The sequence below is a fragment of the Doryrhamphus excisus genome, chromosome 12, assembly GCF_030265055.1.
Source record: "Doryrhamphus excisus isolate RoL2022-K1 chromosome 12, RoL_Dexc_1.0, whole genome shotgun sequence".
In the NCBI taxonomy this organism is placed as follows: Eukaryota; Metazoa; Chordata; class Actinopteri; order Syngnathiformes; family Syngnathidae; genus Doryrhamphus; species Doryrhamphus excisus.
In genome coordinates, this window is record NC_080477.1 from 7,876,762 (window position 1) to 7,890,731 (window position 13,970).

The window sequence follows — 13,970 nt, forward strand, 5'->3', positions numbered from 1 at the left end:
TAATAAACTCTTTTCAGTTGTTTTGAACATGTTTGTACAACTTGGTCAAATATATTTGGGCATCTATAATTAATCAAATGTTGTGTTGAAATGATTGGACAAGGTTTTTTGTGTTTTGTTTTTTTTTTTACCCAGTACTTTTCCCATATCCCTCCTTATACCCCTGTTGTCAATTTGGAGACTTTTAAGTATGTTTGTACATGCAAATCTTGCAGAAAATATGATTCATCAAGGAAATGGAAAGGGTCAAAACAAAAATGCTCCAAGAATTAAATATGTTATTAGTGTTACACTTCTTATATGGGTATTTTTCAATAGTTTGATATCCATAATGTTAAAAACTGCCATTTAGATCATTTCTACCACGACGTAAACAGTATATACTGTGTATATATATATATAAATATATATACATAATTTATATACATAAATATATATACATATATACTGTATATAGATATAAACAGTATATATATACTATGAATCACTCCCATATGTTATCCATTGCTGTAGACACAAATCTATATATTTTTCTTACTGTGACGCCCTCATGTGGTGGAACCCAGAAACATGTTTTAATAATTTGAATATTTCGAAAATGTTTTAAAACAGGTAGTTTGACAGGTTTTTAGAGCCATTATCACTACGACGGCACTCGTGTGAGCCATCAAATATTAACGGTATCCAAAATACTACATCCACACATCCATACATTTTTGGATATTTTCACAGAACAGTAAGAAATCAATCAATGAGCCTTCTATATAATAATAAGTGGGGGCGTCTGTAGATGTAGGTTAAGACAAGTAATTCCTCACAGTGTTTAAAATATTTTAAATGGCTTAGATATGGATATATTTTTTTTCTTGAGCAATGTTTTATCACTGTATTTACATTAAAGGTGGAGCAGACATGTTTTACTGTTTACATGAGCTGCAGGCTGCACTGAAAAGGCGTGGTTACTCGCTCGTGGTGATGCCTTCACTATCATTTGGAGAAATCCCCTTCCATTTTCTACTAGGCTTGCGGACCTATCTATGATTAATTATTATGAAGATGTTTGGGACATTATATTAACGAGTTCGTGGTGTGATTATCATATTAGAGGTAGCACCAAATATACATATATTAATTTGAGGTATTCTGCTAAAAAAATAATGTGTTTTATTATGACCGTTCAAATGTACACATATTAAAGGAATCATTTAATAATGGAAGTGTACTAACGTTCCCTTGTGAGTGTCAGAATGTGTGGCTACTGAATTTCTAGTGAGTTCCGTATTTCGCGATTCCTTTGAAGGCACCATGAGAGCCGATTGACATGTCCCGGGGCTTGCGTCACGAGTGCGAAACCTTCCACGGCGTTCCTGGGATCCTAAAGCGGATCCTTAGCTGGAATCGGCGGAGAGCATCCACCCACTTGTTTGGATGTCTTTTCCAGACATCAATGGAAGGGTATTGTTGTATTTCGAAGTAGGGAGGAAGTCTGCAGCAGGTGCATGTGGATGGCGGTAAAACTAGTCAAACAAAGTTGTCGCCATATGGTAGTCAAGCTAGTGGGCTGGTATGTGTCGAGTGAAGCGTGTAAGTAAAAAAAAAATAACTTTAACAGAAAGTGCTACTTGTAGTGTCGGGTCGAGTGAATGTAGAAAGAAGAAGATATAAGTGAAGGCAGAAAAAAAAAAAACATGGAGAAGAACAAGACGACCAGCGGGACTAGCGCCTATGGTGGCACAGCCAAAGACAGAGTGAACAGGTAACATGCTTTTAATATGAACCTTTAACGTATTTAAAGCTTACTTATCAACACGATAACTCTAAATGTTACAGCTTAGTGTAAGTAAGAACATTTGAAGTAAAGTTTAGAGGTTTACCTGACATAATGGCTACCTCCTCACTGTAGGACATGACTTAAATATCGCGATAACCTGGAATGCAAACCTGTAAAGGTGTCTAATAACGTGTTAACTTATTTAATTACATCACTGCAAATTAGTCCCACTTTTTATTTTATTTTATTTAGTTTTTTTTTATTTTAACTCGTTATCGTCCACCTACTTCATGGCTTCACCGAAGCCTTGCCTCTGTTTTGGCAATAAGGCAATAATTTATTTACACAATACACACTACATTTAAATACATTTAAATGAAAACACATTTAGTGTGTGACAACATACTTGTTCCCTACAGGGACATCCTCACTCTGGTGAAAGGGTTAATCTAGATTATCATGTTACCTAACCATCTTAAATACTCTGCTTTGAGACACCCACACTCACCATTGTACAGTATTGTTTGGTACATAGCAATTTTTTTTAAATAATTGGTGATATTTCCATCCAGGGTGGATCCTTATGGCTTTGAGCGGCCAGAAGACTTTGACTACGAGTCATATGAAGAGATGATGTCCGAGTATCTTGTTGTGCTCACCCAAAGGTCCATCAAGTGGTCCAAACTACTGAAGGGCAAACACAAGGTGCAGAGAAATGTAAAACGTGAGTGTGAAACATACAAGTGTCACAATTACCTTATGAAGTTAGGGATTAATTCAACTTTCATGTGTTGTTTTTTTTTTATCCCAATTCAGTCAAGCGCTACATCCGTAAAGGGGTACCCAATGAACACCGAGCCCTCATCTGGATGGCGACCAGTGGGGCTCAAGATCAGCTGGAGAAGAACACAGGCTACTACCAGTCACTGCTTGGAGCTCAGCATGACCCCAAAATGGTGGAGAGCATCGCTACAGGTTTGCTTATGATGTTTTTAATACAATGTTCACTTGGAAATGACTGTTTTCCACAAAATGACTCACACCTGGTGATATGCGGCAAATTTGATTTAAAAAATTTATCATTTTACATGTCACTGTCATCTTTTATTTATTCTCTCTTCACTTTGCTTGGAGGTAAGGCCAGTGATTGTTTGTCTGACTCCTAAGTCAATCATCAGGTGGGTCTTCAGCTCAGATACAGGGAAAAAAATATGGATTGTCTAAGTAGGTGTATCCCAAAGTAGAAAAAAAATGTAGGAAACCATAAAACTGATATGATGTAATTATTGGAAAACGGACACCTTTTTAGTGTTATTTAAAATATGTTATTACTGTACTTTTATCCTTCAATGTTACCCAAAAATGAACTCAACGCACAACCTTTAAAAGTAGGCCTATGGCAACAGCAATTGAAACAGTAGAGACCTTTCTTCTTCTTTTTAATGTTTGCTAATTACCACCCCCTACAGGATGGGAGTGAAATTTGAGCAGGACTTAAAATGATTCAAATGCTTAAAGGTTCCTTGTTTTTGTGTCTAAATCAGGGGTCTCAAACTCAATTTACTTGGGGGCCACTTGAGCTCGGGTCTGGGTGAGACTGGGCCGCATCAGGTTTTCAAAAAAAAAAAAAATATTAAAAACAAAAAAAATTAAAAAACTTCGCTTTGGTTCCAATTTTCTACAAGAAAAGCTCTGATAAAACATTCCACTGTTCTCAAATATCTTACTTTTTATTTTTGTACACAAAATAAGATGAAAAATAAACAAATCAAGAATAAAGAAAATCAATCAATCAGTAATAAATAAATAAATATAATAATAATAATAATAAAACAGCAAATAATAAAAACTTAAGAAACCACATATAGTTGGTGGGTAGACAAATTATTTTTTTCAGATTAAAATGAACAAAGCATTATTAGAGCCCTGTAGACATGACAATACACGACTATAGTCACATTTATACTCTTTTTATTTACAACATATTGCGCAACTGCAGGGTCTTGAGACACATGCTACCTCGCAAACTAGAGATCTAGCGACCTAAACGGTAGCCTTCAAGTTATTTCCTTTAAACTTAAATAGCAAAAACTTACCACTTCCACACGGATAGGGAGGATAACTATTAACAGCTATTTAACCTTTAACATGAACATTAATCAAACGTAATATTTTTTTCTGGGTACATGATACCATACAGCATCCATATCAAACATTAAACTTTCATATCAAGGCGGGGGCCTCAAACTAGTGTCCTGCGGGCCACATTTGGCCCACGACCCGCGTGTTTGAGACCCCTGGTCTAAATGTACAAATGAGTTAATCATACAGTAATACCATGTCAACTAAGTAGAAGTCAAATTACCACTATTCAAATCCTAAACTGAGGTTCTAGCTCTATTAAGTGCCGTCATTTGTGTCTATTTTTTTTTTAGACTTGAATAGAACATTCCCAGACAACGTACAGTTTCAAACGACATCCAACCCGTGTCTGCAGAAAGCTTTGTACAATGTGCTGCGGGCTTACGGTCACCACAACCCCACTGTGGGTTACTGTCAGGTACTGTAACTGTGTTTTTAAATGTGTATATTTCAATGTTTTACAAACAGGCTTTTTATAATCCAAAGCTTGTCTGTACAAGAGAAGTCACCGTGACTGTTATGGTCCACACAACCATGCTAATTGTATTTGGAAGGGGAGCATAGTGGAATGTTTTTCTATTTTAAGTCATCTTTTTGATGATGTAAAAGTACATTTTTAGTGATTATAAATGTGATTTGTTCTCAGGGCATGAATTTTATAGCTGGTTTTCTACTTATCATAACAAAAGATGAAGAGCAGTCCTTTTGGCTGATGGATGCACTCCTTGGAAAAATCCTACCAGGTGACTACTCATACATACTCTTATTTGTCATGTTTTACAAAATGTGTGCTTGTCTTTCCACATTAAGAATGTCTTAAGCCACAGGACCTACTGTGTAATAAATAAGTCTGCTTTACAGACTACTACAGTCCAGCCATGCTCGGGTTAAAGACAGACCAGGAGGTGTTAGGGGAGCTGGTGAAGGTCAAGTCCCCCAGAGTGTGGAAGACCATGATGGATCACAATGTAATGTGGACCCTGGTGGTGTCTCGGTGGTTCATCTGTCTCTATATAGACATCCTGCCAGTGGAGGTGAGGGCTTCACTGACTTTTATGGAGGAATGTTGGCCAAAGCCACGATATATTGTCATGCATTCAGGATTCACGTGATCCCTGCTTAGATGTCCTCAATGTGCTTTTATTGCAGACTGTTCTCCGAATTTGGGATTGCCTGTTCTACGAGGGCTCTAAAATCTTGTACCGTGTCGCGCTGACACTGATCCACCACCACAGACTTCTGATTCAGCAAGCCCAGTCCCTGCCAGATGTATGCCAAGTTTTCAAACAGATCACACACGGACCCTTTGTGGAGGAATGTCACCCATTCATGCAGGTGAGTTCAAAGGCATAACGACAAGCACTTAAGTTACCTGCTTTGATTTCATCAAGTGTTGATTTTCTCTCCTAGAAAATCTTCACTGAACCAGGACGCATTTCCATTGCAACACTGACCAAACTCCGAGCGGTATGTCGAGCTCGTATCATTGCTCAGGAGGCAAACTGACTTGTTTATGGTGCTCATGCTCTTGAAACATTCCATGGGGGAAGAACCAGCTTTTTGCACCTTGACCTTCTTGTATAGGTCTTGTCTTAACATTGTCACGCATCAACATGAATGTATATGATCATGTGATATTTATAGCTTTGAGAAAGGAGAAAAAACTGTTTACACTTTAGTTTGCTTTTAGTTTGTATTTTCTTCTCTAATATGTGAAGCTAGGCACTTTACTACACAGCTGTAGCAGATGCCTGATCACATGAATTGTTTTGTACACTGTAAGCACAACCACTACACCTGCTGTATTTTTGCCATGATGAATGTTGACTGTCATTACATGTATGACATGAATATGCACATGTAATAATCTGTATGATCTAACATTTCAATGCGTGGTTGCGTTAATATGAAACATTTGGGAACCATTCCAGTAAGTGTGTTTGTGATTTTCAAATATAACCCCAATGTGCCCTAATACAATCACTCTTGCACAATAGATTCCAATCACCACCAAAATGTTTATTATCTTTTAAGATTTGCAATGCCAAAACAAGTTTAAATAGTTTTGTATCAAAAAATTCTAAACATTTCTTCTCAAGAGATGCTGAGGATATCCCAAATAGCAATAGTAAGAGTAATAGTAACCCACAATGCAGAGTTGGACTGCTGGACCATCACACAGATTTAAAGCACATATTAATTTGTAACTGCCTTAATTTGCACAAGAGGCAATGCACAGTCACACCACTGAAAAGCATTGTTTGGTTGGGGGAGTGAGGGGAACCTTCTTTCCCTTTTTGGAGACTACCAGGGCTCATCTCTTGCTGGTCACTCAATTGAAAACCTTTGCATATACACATTCTCAGCTGTCCACATTTCTTACAAAAGGAGGAAATTCAATCTTGTAAAAATAAATCTATCTTTCGGGTCATACAGTATTACCTCATGTTACTTCCATATTACCTCATAACGAGGAGAAAGAGGTTCTAAAAACCAAACATATTATGAAATTCAGTAATTTCCAAAGAGACCATGAAAACATTGGGAGGTGAAATGATTCTCATCCAGGTTATGGTCATTTGTAAATGTTGGATTGAAGCAACTGAACTCTTGTTTGAAGACGTTCCACCTTTCTTTCAAAAGACTTCTTTTATAAGATTTTAGGTGAAGAGTTCCCCCATTTACAATTATTCTCAGTGCTTTTCTCAGAAATTTTAGTTCAACTTCCACTGCATTTAACCATTTGTGCACATCTTGGCAATTTCTTCTTGCTCTGATTACATTGCAAATGCTTTTGGATGTATATCAGTTGCTTGTTTTGTAACATTATTATTGCTCATTACATGTCAAAACTATACTTATGCTGAATAGTTGTTCCCAATAAAACCAATAGTCTTAATTTCATTGCTTCAGTTATTGCATACAAAATTGTTGAACTCATTATCTATTCTACTTTTTTTTGCTGAAAATGCCTAAATTGAACAATTGCTCTCAGGTGAATTTCAGCTGTCACTCATGACTTGGTGATGCTGTCACAGATTGACAAAATTGAATCTGTCAATTGCAACAATTTACAATTGTACAAAGCGCCATATGAACGGAACAGTGAAAAGCTGGAGATCGGTCTCCAGTATGAACAGGTAAAACATGTCTTATATGTACACGGAAGTTGTTAGCACAGTAAACTTTTACTTTGTGTAATTTCATGCAGCACACTAGCAATTCTGTTCCAAACTGCATTTTTACACATGAAAAGTTGTTTATCTATGAAGCTTATTCTGGTACAGCCATTTCAGACAATAGCGGCCTCACCTGTGTGCACCTTCTTGGTTGAAATATACAACATTTGATGACTCTGCAGGGTGATAGACCCTGAAATTGAGGGGTGGAGTTATGTTGCAGCGTGGGATTATTGTCTGTTTTCACCACTCACGTCTGGTCATGCAGTGGTTTGCAGCACATGACAAAATGCTAGTTTAACATCTCTCTCCCCTTACTCCCATTCCTTAATCCAATAGAGGAATGTTTACATGACAGATGTCCACGTGCACAAACTGCCCTGCTAATAGCCATGGACGCAGCATGTGATGACATCACAGTAGACTCCTGCACAGGGTGGATTCACCAGTCCAGGAGAAATATGTTTGCAGTATATGTCACTGTATGTCATTTTACAGCACATCTACATTTGTGCACAACTCTACCAAAAGTGTGTTGTATTGTAAATACTGTAAATGTATATTAATATATTCCAATTTATTTTGTTAGAGAATTGCATTGTTGGAGAAGCATTAAAGAGCATATATGTTAAACTCTTGCACTCACTCTTACCTACTTTAATGTTTAACTTTATAGTCGTTTTCAAATGGCTGCACAAGTAATTTACAGTGCTGTCTTCAGCATTTTTAGGTAATGTCACTAGATTGTGACCATTTTTTGTGACCATGCACTGACTGCGATGCAAAGGTTAATATGGTTGTGAGAAAAGCACCAAAGAGACTGAGGAAAAAGTATTTTCTCCATTATTTCACAGGTGGTGGGCCCCTGAGAGGCCGTCGGAGAAATTGTTAAGCAGAGCCGTCATTCACATTTTTTTTTTTTTACAACTGAAGAGGTTTTATGGAAAAAAGGTGAAATGTCTTCAAAAAACAATACTCCAGTTGCGTCGATTCAACCTTTGTGGATTGCTGGGAGGTGAAGATTTTTTTAAAAATCATGCTAATCTAGACTGAAATGCCTCTAGCATAGACTCAAGTTTGATGCACACTGCTGCATTTGGCTTTTCTCAACACAGAAAGAAAAAAATATATATAATCTGAATATCACAGCAACATGCAAACACTCGCTTCCATTCTGTAACGCTTGTGTCTGCAGTCTATTGCATTCTCATTGTCACACTCCACACAGTCATGTCAGGATGCCCTAAGACGAGAGTTCGGTTCAGATGGTCTGGTATCCAGCATGGCTCCTCTTGCGGCCTATGAGGTATGCAATGAGGACAATCAGCACCAGGCCAGCAAGGGCTGCTCCTACAATGATGGGGATGAGCATCTGGTCTTGGTCCATCTGACACTCCTCGGCTGGAAACAGGAGATGGTTATAGATGGTCACAATGCATTTAGAATGACCTCAATGTTGTTTTCCCACCACAAACCTGATTTGAGGTTTTATTTGATTTGTGACAGCTAATAAAAATTAGTCTCTGACAATAGCGTAAGATTATGTTCATTTCAGTCTGGTAAAATGCTAGAATTCTTCAATGTCCGTACAGAGGACTGTTATAAGTTAACAGTAAAGGGAGAACTAACACAATATCCTATTCCATATTCCTTTACGGACAATGTGGACGCGTTCAATTATTTTTGCTTATACAATATATAGATTTTTTTTTTTACCTGTGGCAAAGTGGTTAGTGGTGACTCCAAAGGGTTGAACTTGCAGTCTGAATGTGTTCAAAGAGAATTGTTCCACCACAACAAGAGTTTGCTCTGCGTTACACATGTAGGAGCGCCCCACTGTCGTCCCCAGGTAGTCAAGGCTGGTGTTAGTAGCTGTGAAGGGAACTGGACAGAGACAGATTTATGTTTCTTATTTTTTCCGAGTAAATCAGATCAAGAGAAATGATTGTGTATGCACATTTGTATAATACCTGTCATATCAGACCAATTGGCGAACAAGGTTATCCCGCTAAGGTGGTATTTGTTGGTTGTTGAGTTCTGCAGAGAGAGTTCGGATGAACAATTTAGAGTATCTAGAGAGCACACAAATAATTAAATATACAATTACCACAGTGAAGATGAAGTTGAGTGTGGTAGTTCTGTCCTGAGTCAGAACTAAGTTTGCACTGTTGGATTCACATGATCCGGATGAAACAGTCAGATTTGGGGTGAGATTGAAAATTTCCTGGATAGTCTGAACAAACAGACAACAAATCTGCATGTTAAGTGGATACAAAATAAAACCATTCATTCAAACATCACACACTTGTCTAGACACTAATACCTTATTCTGGGATTGAGAGAAGTAGGTGAAATTGAGCTGCAGTCCCATTTGGGCCAAGAAACAAATTGTGCCATTATTACTAATGGAGTATGTTCCTCGTTCGGGTGTTGCTGGTTGTGGAGTTGGTGTGGTTGGAGTTTGGGCAGTGGTGGTGGGAGCGGCAGTGCTGGCTTGATCTGCTGCACAGACGGTTTCTGTGACAAAGGGAGGATGAGTTAGCATGACAGACTAAGCAGAATAGAACCTACAAGAATTGTCATACCAGCTGAACTCAGATCATTTCCTGTCATGTACGCCTCAAGTCTCATATCAGATAATGTGACCATTTGTCCCCCGACTACAACAGAGGTGGAGCTCACACAGTGGTAGGTGGTGTTGATCGCTGCCCCGATTCCAACAGTCGCTGACACAACAGTGACCACATCTGTAGGAAAACAAATATGCGACTGACTGGTGACCTGTACAGGTTACACTGCATCTTCCATCCAAATTCATTTGGGATAAGCTCTTGGGATGCACCGATCCACATTTCACTTATGATACAATCCAGATTTAAATTGCTAACTATGAAATTTGGTTTGACAATGGATACAACAGAACATTTTTTTCGACATTTCAAACCCAAATTTATCGAGTTCTCACCAGAGCTGTTGGCCTCCGCAAAAATAGAAGAGTCACTGAGATTGTACTGCAGCGTCAGGTTATCCACACTGTAAAAACTTCCATTTCTTGTGAAGCTCAGCCCTAGAGCGTGTCCAGATCCAAACGTAGCCACCAGCCACGGTACGCTGCCATCTGCACCGCACGAGCTGCTCGCCGCATCGACTGTGGTGGTGTTGGGCAGTGACACCCGCACGGTTCTCTGAGTACAGACATTCACCGTGAATGAATGAATCACTGATTTCTAAATATGCTATATTCTGTTACACGTACCGCACTACTGGAGGTGTTGTAAGTGATGGAGAAAAATGCAGTGAAGTCTGCCTTGATGCATGTAGAGTTCCCCTCCCTCACTTCAAGAGTAACAGCTTGACTGCAGCCTGCAATAAATGTAAAATAGAATTTAAAAAAAAGAAAAGCTTAAAAACACTTTAATACATTTTCTTGTACAAAAACAGCAAATAATTTAAAAAAATAAAGTGACTAAAACATTTGTTTTTGGCAAATATACCCACAGAACAGTACAAAATACGACAATGTTGATCATATGAACTATGTGTTGAATATAGAAAAAGATACATGAATAAAGTTTTTGTTTTGTTATCTTTCTTGCTGCTATGTAGATAAAGCCTTTTTAGATAAAGGCTTATGGCTCAACTACAACATTGCCTACATGACCTACATTCACTGTGAAGCAGAGATTCACTACAGCCCACGGCCACTAGAGGTCTCTGGACAGGTCCAAAAACAGTCAGTCACAAAAGATATAAACGTTTGAAATGATTTTTAATATGAATATTTTTTTTGCAAAGGGGGGGCATGACCCTCTTTTAGGTAGAACTGAAATTTCTAATAGGTAGTATTCTCAGCTAAAAGAGTGTACATAATCACAGTGTAACTCATTGTACTTGGCACCAAACCTAAGCTGGAACACCCTCGAAACTGGCAGCATGCATGTACATGCTGTGTGTATTAGCAGGGGAGCTCTTTACTCTTACTGCTTTCAAGCCTTCAAAGCCCACATCCTTAAGTAAGAAGCACATTTACCTACTGATGACAGAGCATCAGGAGCAACTGGGGGTTCACTATCTTGCCTAAGGATAATTCGATTTAGATTAATTAGATAAAACGATAAGAAAGGGTTATTAAATCAATTTTTAAAGCTTTGGGACTCCAGCACACCCACAGTGAGAGCATTTATCCACAAATGACAAAAACATGGAAAAGTGCAAACCTTCCTAAGACTGGCCGGCCAACCAAAATTACCCCAAGAGTGCAGTGGTGACTTATCCAAGAGGTCACAAAAGACCCCACAACAACATCTAAACAACTGCAGGTCTCACTTGCCTTAGTTAAGGTCAGTGTTCATGACTCCACCATAAAATAGACACTGGGCATTACCCAAAACCACTTCTTAACAAAAAGACCATTAGGTCTTGTCTCAATTTTGTGTGTCCCATTACATCTTAATGTACATCTTGTAAAAGTATTTCAGATAATACAGTTTCAGAATAAGTACAGAGAACAGTATGGCCACCTCCGAATGGCTGAAGAAAAACAAAATGAAGACTTTATGGAGTGAAATCAGGAAGGGGGCACTGTATATACGACAAGTATCTGTTAAAACAGCACTTTTAAAAACATATTGTACCCCTATGTATACTGCCCACTTGTGGCGGCATTACAGAAAAAGCAGTATTCATCAGGTGGCATGCAATGCTCTGTTAAGAGTATTATCAGTTACATATATCATATATAGTCTGCACAAAGTTCAGTCAGGTTTTTCTGGCGTCTTAACTTACATAGTAAGTGATAGCCATCTTTTTATTGTGTCTTGTTGATGTGTTTGTTTTTAACGTCCTATGGACCATGTACTGTATGTGTCTGAAATAAAGTTGTTGATGATAAAAAAACCATTTGACCCGGAGTATAATCTCACACTTCAATCAAACGTTTATTCTAATGCTGCCTGTTGAAACTTGAACTTGACATGTCGGCCCTGTCAACGCTGCTGACAGTTTACACAACATGAAACAACATAAAATCATCTATATAATTACACAAAAATGGCCGAATTTATTCACTAGATTGGTCTGCAGCTGGGCTCCGGGCAAAGAAAGAAGCGCATAGTTCTGTGTGCATAACAAAGCAGCATACAAACACTAGTCATGCAGTTCTCAGATGACAACAACAAAGCTGTAGCTGTTGCATAACATCAACAAAACTTGAAAGTTACATTAATATAGAAAGCAGTTAAGTGCTGATGCTTCTTCTGTACCGTGATACAGGTGGGAAGCAATACAGAAAAATCATTGAGATGGTGAAACTTAACACAGCAAAGTCATAGAATATCATTTTGATGACGTCAAACAAACCGGAAGTTCCTTTCTTCTATTTCGCCGGGCTGTCGATGCTTTCAAAATTAACGTAGTTTACGGACGAAATAAATAGATGCACGGGGGGCAGTAATTTACATACAGCGTATATATACTTTAAGGCACGTTTTTAACATGTTGAATGAAAAGGTTTGTTCGCAATTCTACAGTAGCGAGCATTATCATGTAGCAGTTTATGCTAACTGACAAGCTATGGGTCGTGTCGTCTCATATAGCACGAATAACACTCACCTAGCACTGCAAAGCAGATGAGGACCAGTAGGGCGCTACAACAATTGGAGTGTTTCATCTTTGGAGTCTTGTCACAACAGGCGGTTTCTGTCACTGATTCAGCCGTGGAGATGCTGATCGCCTGTCGCCGATGCCTGTGGGTCCTCGACCGAACAAGTGCACTTCACTTGACGGACTATAAAATTCAGCCACTCTGGTTCGGATAAGCTATATCGATAAGAGGCCTTGTTCTTCTTTTTGTCGAGTGAAGATACAAGTGAGAATAGTTCCTTAAACACCGTGCTGGTAAAAACGGCGTTCGTTGGCAGATGCTTGTTACTGGTCGCTGCTCCTCTGATGACTAAAGCTTTGAAGCGTCATGTGAACTGGTAGCATGTCACGTGAGCGCGCACCCGCGCGCCGTCCACGCGATATTTGACAGCTTGACCCACACAAAATGACAATAAATGTTCTCGAGTGTGTAAATATGTCCCACGTGTTTAAATAATACGTGTGTTAAATTGTATTGCACAATTCTACGTGTGGTTATTTGGGCAAAGACAGCTTACATTCGAAATATGGCACTTCCAGGAACAATATTCCAGCACCGTACGCGAGGTTTTCTTTCAAAGAACTCACACACATGTGTTAAATAAACTGCTAAACGTTTCACACTAGTTTGCCCATAATTTATTTTGATAGAATCCGTCATTCAACCATGTTCGAAATACTGACATTAAACAATGATGCTGGTGGCTGGATATTCACTTTCGGGTTTTTTTTTGTAGACAGCAGAACCCCTTCCCCAAATAAAGTTTCATTCAAAAACTGTTTTGTGTTCAGTTGTGTGGTCACTAATATTTACCTTTGTTCTATGGTCTGAAACATTTAAGTATGACAAACATGCAACAAAATAAATCAGGAAGAGTTCACTTTTTCACACCACTATACTTGAAGGACAAATTCATATTCTATGAAATTATTCAAATATGACCTGATAAAGCTCTATAGTAAGCTATGGGAAATGTATTAATACAAAGCATATTTAATAGAGTGACTCCATGGGTGCAAACGTGAATCCTCTTTCTCTATCCAAGATAGACACCCACTCACACACACAGCAAAGTGCATGCATTGTGGTTAGTCAGCTGACACTTCCATCAATTCACGAGGGGGTGTAAAACCCCAGCAGGAACGCAGAGGCCACTTTAATGTTGCGCTCCAACGCTTGTCAGCATCCTGCAACATTCTCCTCACACATCTCAACCACATTTTAAACAGCAGACTGG

General features: G+C 38.6%; 2 protein-coding genes across 2 annotated transcripts; one reads left to right on the forward strand and one right to left on the reverse strand.

Moving 5' to 3' along the window:
* Positions 1–1,324: 1,324 nt before the first annotated feature.
* grtp1a (growth hormone regulated TBC protein 1a) lies at positions 1,325–7,442 on the forward strand. Its single transcript, XM_058088586.1, has 8 exons — positions 1,325–1,756; positions 2,344–2,495; positions 2,588–2,746; positions 4,207–4,331; positions 4,560–4,656; positions 4,775–4,947; positions 5,063–5,248; positions 5,324–7,442. Exons 1-8 carry the CDS (start codon positions 1,689–1,691, stop codon positions 5,417–5,419), a joined length of 1,056 nt encoding a protein of 351 aa, XP_057944569.1. The 5' UTR covers positions 1,325–1,688; the 3' UTR covers positions 5,420–7,442.
* lamp1a (lysosomal associated membrane protein 1a) lies at positions 5,912–13,076 on the reverse strand. Its single transcript, XM_058088584.1, has 9 exons — positions 12,703–13,076; positions 10,349–10,455; positions 10,058–10,277; positions 9,678–9,839; positions 9,416–9,609; positions 9,200–9,325; positions 9,063–9,129; positions 8,809–8,976; positions 5,912–8,493 (listed from the first exon to the last, which is right to left on the reverse strand). Exons 1-9 carry the CDS (start codon positions 12,758–12,760, stop codon positions 8,354–8,356), a joined length of 1,242 nt encoding a protein of 413 aa, XP_057944567.1. The 5' UTR covers positions 12,761–13,076; the 3' UTR covers positions 5,912–8,353.
* Between the last annotated feature and the right edge of the window lie 894 nt (positions 13,077–13,970).